We start from the raw sequence: 12,657 nt of genomic DNA, 5'->3' as shown, positions 1-12,657 counted from the left end.
ATGATGCTAAAGCTGAAACTCCAATACTTTGGCAACCTCATGCAAAGTGTTGACTCATTGGAAAAGCCTCTGATGATGGGAGGGATTGGGGGCAGGAGGAGAAGGGGATGACAGAGGATGAGATGGCTGGATGGCATCACCGACTCGATGGACATGAGTTTGAGTGAACTCCGGGAGATGGTGATGGACAGGGAGGCCTGGCGTGCTGCTATTCATGGGGTCGCAAAGTGTTGGATAAGACTGAGCGACTGAACTGAACTTGACAATGAGGTTACAATTTAAAAGAGTGTGGTCCAAGAAGACTTCCCTGAGCAGGTGACATCTCAGTTTCTGAAGGTAAAGAATAAGCAATGTAGATACAGGAGGAAGGCTTCCTTGGCTTCCTTGGTGGCTCAGATGGTAAAGCCTCTGTCTACAATGTGGGAAACCTGGGTTCGATCCCTGGGTAGGGAATATTCTCTGGAGAAAGAAATGGCAACCCACTCCAGTATTCTTGCCTGAAAATTCCCAGGCTACTCCGTCCATGGGTCGCAAAGAGTCGGACACAACTGAGCGACTTCACTTTAGACTTCCCTGGTGGCCTAGACGGTAGGTAAAGTGTCTGCCTACAATGCAGGAGACCTGGGTCATTCCCTGGGTGGGGAAGATCTCCTGGAGAAGGAAATGGCAACCTATTCCAGTATTCTTGCTTGAAGAATCTACAAGAAAGCTACATGAGGATCAGCAAGTACAGAGATGCTGAATTCCTGAAATGTTTAAGGACTAGCAGAATGTCAGTGAGGCTACGACACTGTGAGCCAGGAAGGGAAACCAAGGAGGTGATAATAGGGGTTTGGGGTAATGTCTAGATGATGTAGGGTTTTGCATGCCACTGTAATTTCTTTGGTTTTTGTTTCAGATGGGATGGGAAATACTTATACCTGTAATTATCTTTGCTGCTCTGCCTCAAGTTATAATGTAAATTCTATGATGTTGAGGACTCTATCAGTCTTATTCACATATAGGATTTTAGAACAGAAAGGAGGTGCTCAGTGACTATTTCTGAATGAATTAATTGGACAGCTGCAATATTACTGAAGGATATAAGAATTAAGCTTGATAATTGCAACGAAGCTGGAATAAACAAAACCCTGAATTTAGGGTCAGAAGACATAGGATCTAGACTAGGCTCTGCCTGTGACTTAAAGTAACCTTGGACAAGTCACTTCCTCACCCTGAGCTTGAATTTCCTCATGTAAACAATGAAGGAAGTTATATTAAGTGATTTTTGTCTGACTCTAAACAGCCTAGGATTCCATAATATGGGAATCATACAGTGATTATTTTAACACTGGGTTATAGTATGTTTGTTTGTTTGTTTGTTTGTTTTATAGGGGACTGGAATGCAAAAGTAGGAAGTCAAGAAACACCTGGAATAACCAGCAAATTTGGCCTTGGAATACAGAATGAAGCAGGGCAAAGACTAATAGAGTTTTGCCAAGAAAATGCACTGGTCATAACAAACACCCTCTTCCAACAACACAAAAGAAGACTCTATACATGGACATCACCAAATGGTCAACACCGAAATCAGATTGATTATATTCTTTGCAGCCAAAGATGGAGAAGCTCTATACAGTCAGCAAAAACAAGACCAGGACCTGACTGTGGCTCAGACCATGAACTCCTTATTGCCAAATTCAGACTTACATTGAAGAAAGTAGAGAAAACCACTAGACCATCCAGATATGACCTAAATCAAATCCCTTATGATTATACAGTGGAAGTGAGAAATAGATTTAAGGGACTAGATCTGATAGATAGAGTGCCTGATGAACTATGGAATGAGGTTCATGACATTGTATAGGAGACAGGGATCAAGACCATTCCCATAGAAAAGAAATGCAAAAAAGCAAAATGGCTGTCTGGGAGGCCTTACAAATAGCTGTGAAAAGAAGAGAAGCAAAAAGCAAAGGAGAAAAGGAATGATATAAGCATCTGAATGCAGAGTTCCAAAGAATAGCAAGAAGAGATAAGAAAGCCTTCTTCAGCGATCAATGCAAAGAAATAGAGGAAAACAACAGAATGGGAAAGACTAGGGATCTCTTCAAGAAAATCAGAGACACCAAAGGAACATTTCATGCAAAGATGAGCTCGATAAAGGACAGAAATGGTATGGACCTAATAGAAGCAGAAGATATTAAGAAGAGATGGCAAGAATACACAGAAGAACTGTACAAAAAAGATCTTCACGACCCAGATAATCACGATGGTATGATCACTGACCTGGAGCCAGACATCCTGGAATGTGAAGTCAAGTGGGCCTTAGAAAGCATCACTATGAACAAAGCTAGTGGAGGTGATAGAATTCCAGTTGAACTATTCCAAATCCTGAAAGATGATGCTGTGAAAGTGCTGCACTCAATATGCCAGCAAATTTGGACAACTCAGCAGTGGCCACAGGACTGGAAAATTTCAGTTTTCATTCCAATCCTAAAGAAAGGCAATTCCAAAGAATGCTCAAACTACCGCACAATTGCACTCATCTCACATGCTAGTAAAGTAATGCTCAAAATTCTCCAAGCCACGCTTCAGCAATATGTGAACCGTGAACTTCTTGATGTTCAAGCTGCTTTTAGAAAAGGCAGAGGAACCAGAGATCAAATTGCCAACATCCGCTGGATCATAGAAAAAGCAAGAGAGTTCCAGAAAAACATCTATTTCTGCTTTATTGACTATGCCAAAGCCTTTGACTGTGTGGATCACAATAAACTGTGGAAAATTCTGAAAGAGATGGGAATACAGACCACCTAATCTGCCTCTTGAGAAATTTGTATGCAGGTCAGGAAGCAACAGTTAGAACTGGACATGGAACAACAGACTGGTTCCAAATAGGAAAAGGAGTTCGTCAAGGCTGTATATTGTCACCCTGTTTATTTAACTTCTATGCAGAGTACATCATGAGAAACGCTGGACTGGAAGAAGCACAAGCTGGAATCAAGATTTCCGGGAGAAATCTCAATAACCTCAGGTATGCAGATGACACCACCCTTATGGCAGAAAGTGAAGAGGAACTCAAAAGCCTCTTGATGAAAGTGAAAGTGGAGAGTGAAAAAGTTGGCTTAAAGCTCAACATTCAGAAAACGAAGATCATGGCATCCGGTCCCATCACTTCATGGGAAATAGATGGGGCAACAGTGGAAACAGTGTCAGACTTTATTTTTCTAGGCTCCAAAATCACTCCAGATGGTGATTGCAGCCATGAAATTAAAAGACGCTTACTCCTTGGAAGAAAATTATGACCAACCTAGATAGCATATTCAAAAGCATAGACATTACTTTGCCAACAAAGGTCCGTCTAGTTAAGGCTATGGTTTTTCCTGTGGTCATGTATGGATGTGAGAGTTGGACTGTGAAGAAGGCTGAGCACTGAAGAATTGATGGTTTTGAACTGTGGTGTTGAAGAAGACTCTTGAGAGTCCCTTGGACTGTAAGGAGATCCAACCAGTCCATTCTGAAGGAGATCAGCCCTGGGTGTTCTTTGGAAGGAATGATGCTAAAGCTGAAACTCCAGTACTTTGGCCACCTCATGTGAAGAGTTGACTCATTGGAAAAGGCTCTGATGCTGGGAGGGATTGGGGGCAGGGGGAGAAGGGGACCACAGAGGATGAGATGGCTGGATGGCATCACTGACTCGATGGACGTGAGTTTCAGTGAACTCCAGGAGTTGGTGATGGACAGGGAGGCCTGGCATGCTGTGATTCATGGGGTCACCAAGAGTCGGACATGACTGAGCAACTGATCTGATCTGATCTGATAGTATGTTTACAGAATTCTGGTGTACTTACTGTTATTTTATGAACCATGTTAATAAAAATGATTTCCTCCCTCAAGTTGAGAGAATGTTTCTTAAGTAACACCTTGAGTGAGCTGTATGTTCAAAATACCCAGGGTAAACTTGTGGTTCAGATTTAAAGGCCACTTCACATAGTAGGCACAAACTCAAATTCTTGGACATGCTACCACTGTTAGAACCATATCAATTACCTGAGGTTTCAACAAATACAGTGCTGGATAGTCCTCACACAAATGTTCTAAGCACTCAATATTATTATAGGTTAAAAAAAAAATGTGAGGTCCATACTAGCCACATTTAAATGTAAACATATGAATTTAGCTCTAAAGGCCTTTTTTAGGGGTACATTTTGATTTGGTTAAGCACAAAGATAGGATAAGTTCTCAAATAAATTGTTAAATCTTAGTATCATGGTTTCTGGTTCAGCTAGAATCTATGATATACACCCTGATTTTGTGGATATTTCTCACAGGAGCATGGTAAACATAATTTCATTTATCACATCATATTCTTGACCAACATCATTAATAATAACATAAACTAGTTCACTTATTTTAACATCTGCATGATATAGTACTGGATCCTTTCTAAAAGTAGATAAGCTCATAGGAAAAAGTTGTATCAACTTCAGGCTTGATAACTTAAAAAAACTGATCAGAGCAGTAGAGTATCCGTCTGAATAGTTTCTACTTTAAATTAAGAAAAAGAATAAATCCAACCTTCCAAAATTTTAGTTCTCTCTGAAGTATAATCTTCAGTTTCACTAAAACAGAAGAGAAAAAGAACATTTCATTTTTTAATGTATTTAATGAATCAAGAAATTACTGGTTAAGTAAAATCACAATCTGTCCTCATTCTCCATACAGAGGTAAACCTGGAATAATGTATCACTGAGTTTCCAAATCAAATGCAGATTATTTTTAAATTGACTTTCTTCCCAATTTTAAAATTCTGGTTAAATACACATAAAATTTATCATCTTTACCATTTTTAAGTGTACAGTTTTATACTTGAGTACATTCACATTACTGTGCAACTATCACCACCATCCATCTCTGGAACTTCTTCATTTCCCCCTGAAACTGAAACTTTGTACTCATAAATCCTTATTCATAAATACTAACACTGTACATCCCTCTCTCTCCATCCCCTGGAACCCATATTTTACCTTATGCCTATGTGATCTGACTAGTTAGGTATCTCATATAAGTGGAATCATAAATTTGCTACTTTGTGAGTGACTTATTCATTTAGCATAGTGTCTTCAAGGTGACGTGTCCTTGTCAGGATGCCCTTCCTTTCTAAAACTGAGAAATATTCTGTTGAAATTATGTACCATATTTTGCTGATCCATTCATCCATCAGTGGACTCTTGTGTTGCTTCTAAGATTTGGTTATTGTGAATAATGATGCTATGAATATAAATATAAAAATATTTGTTTGAGTCTATGTTTTCAATTCTTTGGAGTATATACCCAGAAGTAGAATTGCTGGATCATATGGTAACTCTTAAATTTTTTTTTTCTTCACAAACTCTCATACTGTTTTCAATAGTGCCTATACCATTTTAAATTCCCAGTGCATTGTGCGAGGGTTCTGATTTCTTTACATTCTTGCCAACATGTTATTTTATGAAAAAACAAATTTGTTTTTTGATTATAGCTATTCTCATGGGTGTGAAATAGCATCTCATTGTGGTTTTGATTTGCATTTCCCTAATGATCAGTGATGCTGGGGACCTTTTTACAAGCTTATTGCCCATTTATATATCCTCTTTGAGGAAGTATCTATTCAAGCTGCCCTTTGCCTAATTTTTTAATCAGGTTGTTTTTTGTTTTTGTTGAGTTATAGGAGTTCTTTATATATTCTGGATAGTACTTCGTTATCAGATATATGACTTGCAATTATATTCTCCCATTCTATGTGCTGACTTTTTACTCTCCTTTGAAGCACAAAAATTTCTAATTTTGATACAGTCAAACTTATCTAATTTTTTTCTTACTGCTTGTACTTCTAGTATCATATCCAAGAAATTATTGCTAAATCCAATGTCATGGGCTTTCCCTCTATGTTTTCTTACAAGAATTCTATAGTTTACTTAGGTGTCTTTGACCCATTTTGAATTAGTTTTTCTACATAGTATAAGGTAAAGGTCTAACTTCATTTTTGTGTGTGGTTATCTAGTTTTCCCAACGCCATCTGTTGAAAAGACATTTTTCTCCATTTAATGGTCTTGGGATGCTTATCAAAAAGTATTTGATATATTAAAGATCTGTTCTGGGTTATTTATTTTATTCCATTGGTCTACATATCTGTCTTTATGTCAGCACCACATTGCTTTGATTACCATGATTCTGTAATAAGTTTTGTAACAAGGAGTCCAAGTTTGTTCTTTCTTTTCAGGATTGTTTTGGCTACTGGAAGTCCTTTGAGATACCATATAAATATTCAAATGTATTTTTTCTTTTGCTGTAAAAAGTCAGAATTTTTATAAGGATTCCATTTAATGTGCACAATCCTTCGGGTATTATTTTAAAATCTTAACAGAATATTTCTGTTAATTTGTGTCTTTTTAAATTTCTTCCAGGTATGTTTTTCAGTTTTCACTGGAGTATAGAAATGCAATGGTTTTCTTCTGGGTAATTCTATATCTAGCAACTTTGATTAACTCATATATTTCTCTTAAAAGTATTTTTTTTTTGTATGGCATCATTGGTTTTCTACATATAAGATAATATCATCTATGAGCATAACTCATTTTAATTCTCTTCCAATTTAGATACCTTTTATTTCTTGCCTAATTGTTTTGACTAGGACTTCTGGTAATATATTGAATAGAAGTGATGAGAGTGTCAACTATCATTGAATAAAACTGGACAGAGTAGACATCCTTGTCTTCTTTCTGATATTAAAGGAAATGCTTTCAGCTTTTCATGGTTATACATAATGTTAGCTATAAGTTTGTCAGATACTACCTTTATTATGTTGAAGAATGAAATCCCTCATTTGCTCCACTGCTGCTTCCTTCCTATTAGTTGAGGTTTTACAGAGACACATTTTGATTCCCTTTTTGTTTCCTTTCATGTATATTTTATAGTTATTTTCTTTGTTGTTAACACAGAGAGTACATATGACATCTTAAAGTTATGATAATTAAACTGATACCAATTTAACCTCAGTTGCATACAAAAACTCTACTCCTCGATAGATCAACTGCTATCCCTTTGTTACTGCTATCCCAAATTATGGCTTTATATAAATTCCATTTAGTCTTTGGGCTTCCCTGGTGGCTCAGATAGTAAAGAATCCACATAAAATTATTATAATACTGGTTTTACATTTGTCCATATATTTAACTTTACTAGAGAATTTAAAATTTTCATACGGGTTTGAGTTACCATCCAACATCCTTTAGTTTCAATTTGAAGAACTTGTGTTAACATTTCTTGCATTTCATTTTCTAATTTAGAATGTTCTGATTTCTCTTTCACTTTGAAGGGTATTTTTTACTGGTAATAAGAGTTGTCACATGACAGTTTTCTCTTTTAGCCCTTTAAATATATAATCTACTGCCTTCCATCCTGCAAGGTTCCCTCTAAAAGTTTTACTGACAGTTTTATGGAGATCTCTTGTACAAGCAATTTCTAAGGCGCCACTTGAAGAATCTCTTTTTGTCTTTTGATGGTTGTGATTATGTCTCAGGTAATCTCTGTGCACTTATGTTACTTAAAATTCACTGAATTTATTATTTGTATATTCATGCTTTTACAAATTTGAGGAGGTTTTAGCCATATTTCCTAAAATAATCCCCTTGCCCTTTTTCTCTCATTTCTCTGGAATTCACCATAGTGTGTGTGTGGGTGTGTGTGTATTGGTATGCTTGCTGATATCCCTTAAGTTCTATAGAATCTGTTCACTTTTTCAGCCTCTTCTTTTTGCTTGTCAGACTCAATAATTTCAAGTGACTTGTGTTCAAATTCACTGATTATTTCTTCTGCTTGATTGTGACTGCTTTTGAGCCCATCTAGTGAATCTTACAATTTAGTTGCTATATTTTTCAGTTACAGAATTTGTTAGTTCTGACCGGTTCCTTTTTACAGCTTTTAATCTCTTTTTATTTGTATGATTTTTTTTTCGTATACTTTTCCTTTGACTTCCTTTGGGTCTTTGTGTTTCAGTTATTTTAAACTCTTTGTCATATATGTCCATTTGGTGTGCTTCTCCATGGACATTTTCTGAGGATTTATTTGGTTTCTTAAAAATGTGCCAAATTTTCTTGTTTCTTAATATACATTGTGATCTTATGATGGAATTTGAGCATTTAAAGAAACAGTTATCTCTTCCAGCTTTTGGAGATTGGTGTAGAAACCCTTCACTAACTAGCAGAACGGGGAACCTTGGGAACAGACGGAGGTAAAGCCTTCAGGTGTTCATTTTGTTCCGGGCCTATGTCCTTCTGGGCCTATGTATGTACTTTTGCTTTTCCTTTTTCACTTTTCCCGACCTGCTGTTAAATGTTTTGTTTGCTAAGAGTATCATCATATTTCTTCTCAGTTTAGTTCAGTTGCTCAGTCGTGTCTGACACTTTGCGACCCCATGGACTGCAGCATGCTAGGCCTCCCTGTCCATCACCAACTCCTAGAGCATACTCAAACTCATGTCCATCAACTCAGTGATGCCATCCAACTATCTCATCCTCTGTCATCCCCTTCTCTCCTCCTGCCCTCAATCTTTCCCAGCATCAGGGTCTTTTCCAACGAGTCAGTTCTTTGCTTCAGGTGGCCAAAGTATTGGAGTTTCACCTTCAGCATCAGTCCTTCCAATGAATGTTCAGGACTGATTTCTTTATGATTGACTGGTTTGATCTCTTTGCAGTCCAAGGGGCTCTCGAGAGTTGTCTCCAACATCACAGTTCAAAAGCGTCAATTCTTCTGCCCTCAGCTTTCTTTATAGTTCAACTCTCACATCCATACATGACCACTGGAAAAACCATAGCTTTGACTAGACGGACTTTTGTTGGCAAAGCAATGTCTCTGCTTTTTAATATGCTGTCTAAGTTGGTCATAACTTTCCTTCCAAGGAGCAGCGTCTTTTAATTTCATGGCTGCAGTCACCATCTGCAGTGATTTTGGAGACAAAGAAAATAAAGTCTGTCACTATTTCCATTGTTTCCCCATCTATCTGCCATGAAGTAATGGGACCAGATGCCATGATCTTAGTTTTCTGAATGTTGAGTTTTAAGCCAGCTTTTTCACTCTCCTCTTTCACTTTCATCAAGAGGCTGTTTAGTTCCTCTTCACTTTCTGCCATAAGGGTGATCATCTGCATATCCGAGGTTTCTTCTCAGGGCCTTAGCTGTTCTGTGGTTTCCCTGTGTCTGTAATCTCTTGCTTTCAGGTGTCTGTGCATCTGTAGTCCCTTGTGATTTCCATACACCATGGCATCCATCTACTGACTTCTGTGGCTTCCAGGCTTAGATCCAAACTATGCCATCATTCCCAATCTGTGCTTCTTCAGGTGAGACAGAAATAGTCTCTCAGGTAGTCCACAGATAGATCCGAACATTGCAAATGAGTTCCAATCTGCTCTTTCCACTTCAAGAGAAAAAACTGAGAATTGGGCCATTTCTTTCCAACTATGCCACATCATGTTACAGAAGGGGCTTAGGTAATGATAAGAAAAGTCTGGAATTTTCTGCCACTTTGAATGTGGCCTTTCTTTGGGCATTCCCTTGGTTGATGCTATTACTTGATCGGTTTCTAGAGCTCTTGTGAAGTTGTTTTATCAGTCTATAGTTATTTTTGTTTCTACAAGAAAATAAGGGTTTGCATTTTTTTGGCCTGCTACTGCTGCTAAGTTGCTTCAGTCGTGTCCGACTCTGTGTGACTCCATAGATGGAAGCCCACCAGGCTCCCCCATCCATGGGATTCTCCAGGCAAGAACACTGGAGTGGGTTGCCATTTCCTTCTCCAATGCATGAAAGGGGAAAGTGAATGTGAAGTCGCTCAGTCATTTCCGACCCTCAGCGACCCCATGGACTGCAGCACCAGGCTCCTCCATCCATGGGATTTTCCAGGCAAGAGTACTGGAGTGGGGTGCCATTGCCTTCTCCTACCTCACTCTAAATTGACTTTTATTTGGTATCAACTGTGCCCTCTGTCTTCACTGATATAAATAATAGAGGGGTACCTGCATTACTAATTTTGTCTGTTAATACAATCAATCATTATTTAGGAACAAGAGGCAATAATTTGGCCAGGAACAAATGTCCCAAAATAGTATGTCAAAAAGAACTGCATCATGCTGTGTGGGGAAAAATTATAACCAGGTAGATTTTTCTATTTATACCTATTGCTTCTCCCACAATAGAGATACTTCCGTTTCTAGGTTATGAATACTCTTATAAACTTAAGAATAATTTTAGGCAATGTCTGTTCTAGATATAATTAGATTAGAAATCTAATTAGATTTCAAGTCTGTTGCTGTTGTTTAGTCACCCAGATGCTTCTCATTCTTTGCAACCCAATGGACTGCAGCACGTCAGACCTCCCTGTTCCCCACCATCTCCTGGAGTTTGCCCAAGTTCATGTCCATTGGATCGATGATGCCATCCAGCCATCTCATTGTCTGACACCCCCTTCTTTTGCCCTCGGTATTTCCCAGCATCAGGGATTTTTCCAAAGTATTGGCTCTTCACATCAGGTGACCAAAATACTGGAGCTTCAGCTTCAGCCATCAGTTCTTTCAATTAGTACTCAGGGTTGATTTCCTTTAAGATCAACTAGTTTGATCAACTTGCTGTACAAGGGACTTTCAGGAGTCTTCTCCAGCACCACAGTTTGAAGGCATCAATCTTTTGGCGCTCTGCCTTCTTTTGGTTCAGTTCTTATAACCATATGGGACCACTGGGAGGACCATAGCTTTGACATATAGACCTTTGTTGGCAGAGTAATGTCTCTGCTTTTCAACACACTGTCTATGTTTGTCAAAGCTTTCCTGCTGAGAACCAATCATCTTCTGATTTCATGGCTGTAGTAACCATCCACAGTGATTTTAGAGCCCAAGAAGAGTAAATCTGTCACTGCTTCCACTTTTTCCCCTTCTATTTGCCATAAAGTAATGGGGCTTGATGCCACGATCTTAGTTTTTTAATATTTAGTTTTGAGCTGACTCTTTCAGTTTCTTCCTTCGTCCTCATCAAGAGGTTCTTTAGTTCCTCCTTGCTTTCTGCCATTAGAGTGGAATCATCTGTGTATCTGAGATTGTTGATGTTTCTCCCGCCTATCTTGATTCCACTGTGTAACTCATCCAGCCTGGCATTTCTTATGATGTGCTCAGTGTATAAGTTAACAAGCAAGGTGACAACAGACAGCCCTGTTGTACTCCTTTCTCAGTCCTGAACCAATCAGCTGTTTCACACAGGGCTCTCACTGTTGCATCTTGACTCACATACAGGTTTCTCAGGAGATAGGTAAAATAGTCTGGTATTCCAATTTCTTTAAGAGTTTTCCACAGTTTGTTATGATCCACACAGTCAAAGGCTTTAGTGTAGTCAAAACAGAGGTAGATGTTTTTTCTGGAATTCCCTTGCTTTCTCTATGGTTCAGTAAATGTTGGCAATCTGATCTCACAGCTAAACAGTTCAGACTTTGCTCTGATAATCATACAAACTTGGGTTGCCTTCTCATGTAAATGCTGTCTATATATACAGACCCACATCAAACTACATTGTTTCCTAGAATTCATCTCTGAATGCTCCAACTTACACTGTTCCCTCTCTTCATACATACTGGAACATTGAATTACTTAAAGAGATTTGAGTAGGAACCCTTTGGGCTGAAAGACACTGGGTTGCATTCATATCACTATCTTCCAGATTAAAAAACAAAACTATAACACATTAGCGAATTCTTAATTCAAGACACTGTTAGACTAGGAAGAATGTAGAGGGCAAGTAACTAGGAATGGGGCATCAGACAGAATGAAAAGGCCTTAGAGAAGCACAGTGGAGAGGTAGGGGAGGAAAGGATAAGAAGGAGTGAAGGAAGTTATAGGATTGAATACTTGCCCAATCAAGTTTTACCAGGGACTTCAGTCTTCCCAGAAGCATTACCCTCATCTCAGATTGCTATTTTATATTGCTTTAATTTCATATACCTGGCATATGAAATCAGATCTTCTTGGTTGTATGAAGAGGAACTCATAATTCTGTGTATGAAGTAATGTGTCGGCTCAGTAGTAAGGATTTTTTCTTCTTTCTGGAAAAATGCAAGCCATGTATTACATTTGATATGCACTTCACCATATACTTGGCATATTCTCCCCTCTTAACATACACTATAATTAGAAAAAGTTTCAGAGGTTACTTAAAAATGGATGGAACCTATAGTTCTAAGTAAAATGTCCTTTTCCAATATAGTTTTTAGGAAATAGCTAGTGAAAGGTTCTAGACAATAACATTGAAGTTTGAGTAAATGCTAAAGATAAACGTAGCACAAAGTTTGATGTATATGGTTTTCCAATTCTGTACTTTACAGGTATTTTATGGAAACAGTTCAAAAAGAACAGAGATATAACTCTGGTCAGTTCAGAAGACTGTCAACTCAATCATGTGAACCTGTACTCTGATCTGGTTGGGAAGTCATGTGTGATTTTAAGGCCATAACTTTTATAAGAATACGTTTAGTGTTGTGTCTATTATAATCTTGAAAAAATAGACTACTATTACTGGGATTACTGTTCATACAATCCATTTTTACTTTTGTTAATGTTGTAACAATTCTTTAGTTGTCTATGAAGTCAGTACTTCTGAATGAGGCTCA

At 38.1% G+C, this 12,657-nt stretch overlaps 1 protein-coding gene across 1 annotated transcript in view; it reads right to left on the bottom strand.

The window, feature by feature from the left end:
* FSIP2 (fibrous sheath interacting protein 2) overlaps positions 1-12,657 on the bottom strand; it is a 161,318-nt gene that overhangs the window by 15,020 nt on the left and 133,641 nt on the right. Inside the window, 2 exon segments of the mRNA XM_070360818.1 lie at positions 4,555-4,598; positions 11,993-12,093. Coding sequence (XP_070216919.1) covers positions 4,555-4,598; positions 11,993-12,093 — 145 coding nt within the window.

Source organism: Bos mutus, chromosome 2, assembly GCF_027580195.1.
Source record: "Bos mutus isolate GX-2022 chromosome 2, NWIPB_WYAK_1.1, whole genome shotgun sequence".
Lineage (NCBI taxonomy): Eukaryota > Metazoa > Chordata > Mammalia > Artiodactyla > Bovidae > Bos > Bos mutus.
Note: the sequence above shows the minus strand (reverse complement) of the source record. Positions and strands in the feature narration are given on the sequence as shown.